Below are 6,584 nucleotides of genomic sequence, written 5' to 3'. Positions count from 1 at the left end.
CATTTTCATGACGGAGCCCTCTCTGCTCTTGGGAACCTTCAGTACATTAGCAATTTTGGCCCTGGTGGGAAGAGAGGCCTATACCTAACCGTGTCTGTTGTGGGTTGGTCGGTCAGTCAGCAGATAGGGGCATATCTCCAAATCTACACACTAATTTTCCTTCAACTTATCTGTGTCCTCTTCTTTAAACTGTCCAATGGCTATGGCTTTATCATGGGCTTTGTGGCTGGGACACTGCTGAGAATTTTGGAATTTTGTGCTAACTGCCATCTTCACCACTTTGTTGTTCTCCTACCTGGTGTCACTCCTCTTCAACAGCAGGCTGATTCCTGAGAAGTGGGATGTATTCAAAGTGAAAACCCAACAACTACCACAGGACCAAATTTTAGTAGTAGTAATGGCACCACCAGAGCAGACAAACTGAAGTCCAGAATGAGAGTTCATTCATGGTAGATTCATGATGTTAAAAAAAAAAAAAATGGCCCGAAAGAGCAATGTTTTGTGGGATACAACATCATATTTTTAATAAGCACCTGTGTTACTCACATGTCTTATACCAATTGTACAGCCTACAACAACTTAAATACAGGTGCTAGGTGCCTATATAAATAGGTGCAAATCACCTTTCAAAATGAGTTCAGCAGATGTTAAGCTTTAAAAAAAAAAAATACATAGTCTATATTTTACAATCTTTAAGATTGTATTTCGCAAAAAAAAGGGAATCAGGACCTTTTTGCATGTATAAATTATAGTTCATGTTTATCAAGTTTGCAACATTGTACTGTGCTGTGCATAATCATATTTCATCCTCACCTCCTGCCCTTGCATCTTAGTGTCACCCAGAGGAGGTACAAGCTGAGGAGGCAAACAAGAGACTTGAGGAGAGACAAGTCGAGGCAACAGGCACCTAACAAAAAACATCCTTGCTCATTTTAATGCAGCATCGATATTTATGATGTTATGCAAAATTTGAAGTGCTGTTAAAGAAGTACAATAAGTCATGCAATATCCCAACTGAACATTTTTTTTTTCTTTTGTGTAAATAAATATTATTGCAACAGACAGGGGGTAATTGCAACAGATTTGAACAAAACATTTTTGCAGTGGTCAAGGCCAGGGAATCCTGCCAACCTGATCTGGCCACTGAAGCAAACACATTACAAGGCATTCCTCCAACAGAGCCAAGCCGACCCAAGTTCAAGTTCAGCAAAGTTCAGCAAAGAGAAAGAGGAAGAACCTAGAGCCTTTGCATATGTGGCTGAACTGCTGCAAACCGCTCTCCAGAATGATCCAACCGAGGAGCTGATGTAATTAATGAGGGAGAAGAAAAACTCCAGTGAACATGTAATTGGTTTGCTGGACAGGCTGTTCAACAGTGACCATATGCCATAAGTTTCAGAACAGCCTGCAACGCCTAACACTGATTAAACTGGTGTGCCTCTAAACTGGAGGTCTTCCACCTTGCCTGGCATGATAGCCTGGTAGATTATCAACGTGTTGTCTACACAACCAAATCCGCTGGCTACTCAAAAATCATTAACCATAACAAACATACCCCAAGGTTAATTTTTGCCACTGTATATAAACTAACCCTGATATCACTCTCCTCAGTCAAGCTCTTTTACAGCATTTAAAAAAAATCTCTCTCTCTCAAAAGAAAAAAAAAGAATCAATCCATATAATCCATATGATATTCAAAATAGCCAATCTAATCGGTTTACTTGCATGTTCTCTGTTTTTGCTGCAGAGATTAATCAGGATGTTTACCATCTAACTCATTTATACTGTCTCTTTAGACACACTTTCCAAATGGTGCAGTCTGCTAAGGCAGCTTCTTGCCTGCTTGACCCCCTTCCTGCTGAACTTTTACATACATAGAGGTTTTCTTGGTTCCCTGCCTGACAATGCTTTACCTTTCTCTCAAGTGTTCAGAGTTAGAGGCACAAAGACAACTCTGTCACTTCTTGCCGACCTTAGTCACCCCTTGTTCAGTGAGTTCAGGTTGCTTCTATCTGCACGCAGATATTTTCTGTCCAGATGCAGGACCAATATATTTAGAAATCCACTGTTCCTGCTACTATTGGCTTTTTCAATCATTTGATGTAATGCCAATTCTTTGAGAGTGGATTGGAGTGTGTTGATTGTTGCTGATGATGGTATTTACTGCTGGCTGTGCAACAAATAGCCCCTCAGAGATCATAACGTTTACGCTGACCTTCACCTACTCGATCTGAGTGCAACATTTGACACAGCTGATCACAACATATTGTAAAAGGGCTTTGAAAATCTGATTGGTATTCATGGCCTGGCGTCTCTTGGATTAAATCCTAGATCTCAAAGAGAAAGCATTGTGTCTGCTACAGCACTCTGAGCTCTCAGTACCAAGAGCTTGACTAGGGTGTTTCTCAACACTCAGTCCAGTTATTTACAATCTTGATCAACATTCTTAAATAGACAGATATTCTTGTTCGATTTTGCTGCTATGAAATATCATAGATTGAGAAAAGCCAGGTGTAGCTTGGGAGCAGACTCTGTTTGGGCAGCCTGAAGTGTGCTGGTGTGGTTTCCATTCTAAAAAGGTATTGGGAAATAAAATTTGAATGCAGGTTGTTGATATATTCATTACATTACTTGTTTTTCATTCATCTCCAGCTTCCCCATCTCTTGCCTTCCTTCACACTCCATCCAATCAAGCACTGCTTCCTCTTCCTCCTCTTCTTCCATATCACCTGGACCTGGCCAGAGTCCTCAAGAGCCTGGCTATGGTGAATATTGACCCTGTTATGTGGTATGGTGGGTCTCACTAGAGGAAGAATTTAAAAAAAAATGCACATCTCACCCTTTTGCATAGAAAATACAGTTCATGCTCACGAAGGCTGTGACATTGTGCTGTGCTGCGCGTCATCTGTCACATTTCAGCACTGGTGCCTCGTTCTCACTGCGTCGATATTGTCATTTCCTGATTAGGCCATGTGGTGGCAGTGTGTGACATGAAGTTATGTTGTTGTTGTTATAACCATCGAAGAAGAAAACAAGGAAGTGACTTTCACTGGTAAAAACTAATAGTATAATGATTGTCAAGTGCAATAAATAACCACCTACTAAGTGTCTTTCCGTTGGCTTGCGAGGTGAGTTTAAACATCGCAGTTCTCCTTGTACCATAATGTTGAGTGTAGCGCGTGGTGTCAAACGTTCATTGTGTAATATCGCCATTCTGTTGACCACTGAAATGTTTTTATGTGAGTAGGTGAAGTTAGCTTGGTAGCTGGGTTAGCTGGAGCCCAGTGTTACTGTAGTGTACAGTAGTGTAGCCCGGGTGTGCGTTGGCGAGATAATGGACGCCAGACTCCATTCAGAAATTAACCGAATTAATGTCGCTTTGTTTTATTGGTAAACAACGAAGCTGGCAGAACATGACTTGACTCTAGCAGGGATATTTAAGAGCTACTTTTCAGTTCGGCACACTGTAAACACAGTAAATCATGTTCGTTTCGATACATAACGGTAATTTCAGATTTTTCGTCGTATTTCCACACTCTTTTCATACTCTTAAAACTAAAAAGGTTAAGGTGAAATGAAGCATGTAGGTGAATCATCTCCAGATAGAAGTTAACAAAACACTGGTAAATGTTAAATCATATTCTCCCCCCAATATGAAAAACACACTGAATTGAGTTTTTGCCTTAGTTCCTTCTCTTTGCAGTCTGTATCACATTTACTTTACATTTAATGTCAGAGATTGTTGTATTATACTTAATGCTGTGTAAACCCAACCAGTCAGTATGTTTTAAACAGTGGGAAAATCAAAATTTTTGACTAAATGCATCAAAAGTAGTACATCAAGAAAATCCAGTGACATTAAATGATATTACCTAAATGGCATACACACATGGGTACTGGGGTGGAAATGCTCAAAAGTGAAATGGTAAAAGCAGGTAAAACTGATTTCTTCCTAAAGATGTTCATATATTCACTCTTCTCCAAGTGTTGATTCATTAAATCACTGTAATTTGTCTCAGTTGTGCAGCAGACATGGCGGCTGCAGGAGGAGAGGACAGTCCGGAGAGGCTCGGGGCAGCAGCTGCAGCAGAAGCGAACTTGTCTGGCCTGGCAGAGCCCCAGCCTTCCTCTGCCAAACTGGACGCACAGCTACATGAGGCAACGCGTCTGAAAATGGAAGGGAACGCTTTCTACCGGGAGAAGAACATCCGGTCAGCCATTGGGCGTTACCACCGCACTCTGCTCATCCTGCGGGGCCTGGACTCTGAGGTGACGACGGCAGTGAAAGGGTTCAGACCCGAGACGCCTGCTCTCACACCTGCACAGGAGGAGCTGCTCAGAAACACACAAGTGGACTGCTACAACAACCTGGCTGGTAGGTTATAAACAGGCAGATGGTGCTTGCTTGTGCTCCTCTTGCTGTTTTTTCCTACTTATATTTGGCATTTCTCACTATTAGAAAAATCATTATTTTATTAGTCATGAAAATGACACAAAAATGGGGCCTTTGCATAGATAGATTATAATTATGCCATATGTCATAACAGACTTTTTTCAGAGCAGCCATTTTGACATGAAATAGCAGGGTACACCCAGGGGTTACTGATGACAGTAATTAAGGTTCATTTACATTTAATTATAGCGTCTTTATAGAGTCTTTCCCGTAAGACAGCATTGCTCTGTTAGACCTTAATGGAACAGAACCTTAATGTTATTAGTAACCCCTGTGTTTAACCTGCTTCCTGTCAATATAGCTGCTGTGAACAAGGTTCATTAAGGGTGAGCTATCTAGTCTGTTAAAATTTAAATGTCTGCAGCCAGTAGAAGATGCTTGATTCCAACCCTGTAGTTTTCCTCTGTCTCCCACTCCTGTAAAATGTGATGTTTTGAAAGTATAGGAGCTGTGTGTACATAATTTGGTATGTAAAAGCTTCATTAACCTGTGAATATATAACAGTATTTTACTGTTTGCTCCTTCTCTTTCTCAGCCTGTTTGCTGCAGAGAGAGAGTGTCGACTATTCTCGTGTGCAGGAGTACAGCCTGCGGGTGCTGCAGTGGCGACCGAGCGATGTCAAAGCTCTCTACAGGGCAGGAGTGGCCACTCTGGAGCTGGGAGATGCACAGACTGCCAAGCAGTATCTCACCCAGGCCTGCAGGGGGCAGCCTAATGGTAAGAAGTAGAAGCCAGCATACTAGGACACAGCATGCTTCACACATCCATAGGAGGAATGTTTAAATATTTAGATACGGAGCTTTTCTCTGCCATTCTGATTTTCTACTTGTATTATAACTTTTGACGAATGATGTATTTTCAGATGGAGGTGTGTCTCAAGTTACCACATTGTTCACACTGATTCTTCTGACTACCATTTCACATTTGCTAGCAGTTCACATAGCACATAGTAAAATTGCCTGTAATTAATAATTTGACCAGAGGCCTTTGAATTTGAAATGTAAGCCCCCAGTAAATACCTAGCAGTGTACTGCATTACCTTAAAAGGGGAGATATTTTCAAACTCTTTATCTACCAAATATGGGAAGAGTCTGAATGTCATACTTGTGCTGTATGAACACTCCTCTCAGCTAAAAATATTCCCCAAACTTGAGTTGGAAAAGAGCAAATTACATGCTGTACTCATGATTCATCTTTTTTCTGGGCACTTTGCAAAGAGCAAATATGTGATATTTAACCAGAGTTTAGAAAATATAGGGACATTTGTCTCTGACATTAAGTAATTGCAGTATAATCCACACATCCACAATATTTTTTTAAATTAGCATAATTCTATGGGTACTCTCCATGCCTTCTATATATTTGAACACGTGTGGGATCAGAGGGATATATTACATGAAGCTTTAAAAAAAAAAAAAAGCACAAACACAAACTCTTGACTGTTCTCTTTCTACTGCAGATGCCAACGTTAGGAAGCACCTGCAGAGGGCTGAGGAGAAGCTGAATAAGGAGTTACAGAAAGAGAAGGCCATGTACCGAGGCATGTTTTCCTCCAGTCTGAGCAGCAGCGCAGGAGATGGGATTAACCAGACCAACGGTGCCAGTGGGGGGGTTTAGTGTGCCAGCAGAGCCCACCAAAGAAAGCCTCAACCTCTGAGAGACTTTGTTCAACTTCAGCTGACAAACCCACCGATGAAGTGTTTATACGACCCACCTTGCATTGAGGTCTGCATGAGGAGAGAGTAACCTATGCTTGCAAGTGAGCAGAGTAAAGAAGTGTACACAATGCTTATTAGGGAATTCTGGAGTGCAGTCAACAGGAAAGTGGAGAAGATGATGCTGCTGAAGATGGGAAGGAGAGGGCAGAAAGGAGTTAGTTTCCTAGCAACAAGGAGATGAAGCTGAATGTTTTTGAAGCTCAAAAAAGCAAGGGTCGAGATAGCTCACAAAAATGCATCTGAGAGCCGTGTTGAGACTGTTTTGTGCGCTACTCAAAGTCCTTTTTTATGCCCCCCACAATTGTGGTTGTCTTCAGTTAGTGCTGTGAATGTCAATTTCATGTGTTCCTGTTCTTATTTGGTAAAATAAATATTTTTTTAAATTATCTCCATGCTCAGAAGTAATGTCACA

At 41.2% G+C, this 6,584-nt stretch overlaps 1 protein-coding gene across 1 annotated transcript; it reads left to right on the top strand.

Moving 5' to 3' along the window:
• Window positions 1-3,018: 3,018 nt before the first annotated feature.
• ttc9c (tetratricopeptide repeat domain 9C) lies at window positions 3,019-6,564 on the top strand. The gene is made up of 4 exons (XM_030062723.1): window positions 3,019-3,128; window positions 4,020-4,375; window positions 4,989-5,171; window positions 5,914-6,564. Exons 2-4 carry the CDS (start codon window positions 4,033-4,035, stop codon window positions 6,069-6,071), a joined length of 684 nt encoding a protein of 227 aa, XP_029918583.1. The 5' UTR covers window positions 3,019-3,128; window positions 4,020-4,032; the 3' UTR covers window positions 6,072-6,564.
• The last annotated feature ends 20 nt before the right edge of the window (window positions 6,565-6,584 follow it).

This window comes from Myripristis murdjan, chromosome 10 (genome assembly GCF_902150065.1).
Source record: "Myripristis murdjan chromosome 10, fMyrMur1.1, whole genome shotgun sequence".
Classification (NCBI taxonomy): Eukaryota; Metazoa; Chordata; class Actinopteri; order Holocentriformes; family Holocentridae; genus Myripristis; species Myripristis murdjan.
The sequence above is the reverse complement of the archived record's forward strand: the minus strand, read 5'-3'. Positions and strand labels throughout refer to the sequence as shown.

Bases quoted from the DNA above. Each gene is read 5' to 3' on its own strand.
- ttc9c (XM_030062723.1), top strand. From the start codon at position 4,033: ATGGCGGCTGCAGGAGGAGAGGACAGTCCGGAGAGGCTCGGGGCAGCA. The intron at 4,376-4,988 runs GTAGGTTATAAA...TCTCTTTCTCAG, and splicing joins CTGCTACAACAACCTGGCTG to CCTGTTTGCTGCAGAGAGAG. The intron at 5,172-5,913 runs GTAAGAAGTAGA...TTTCTACTGCAG, and splicing joins CTGCAGGGGGCAGCCTAATG to ATGCCAACGTTAGGAAGCAC.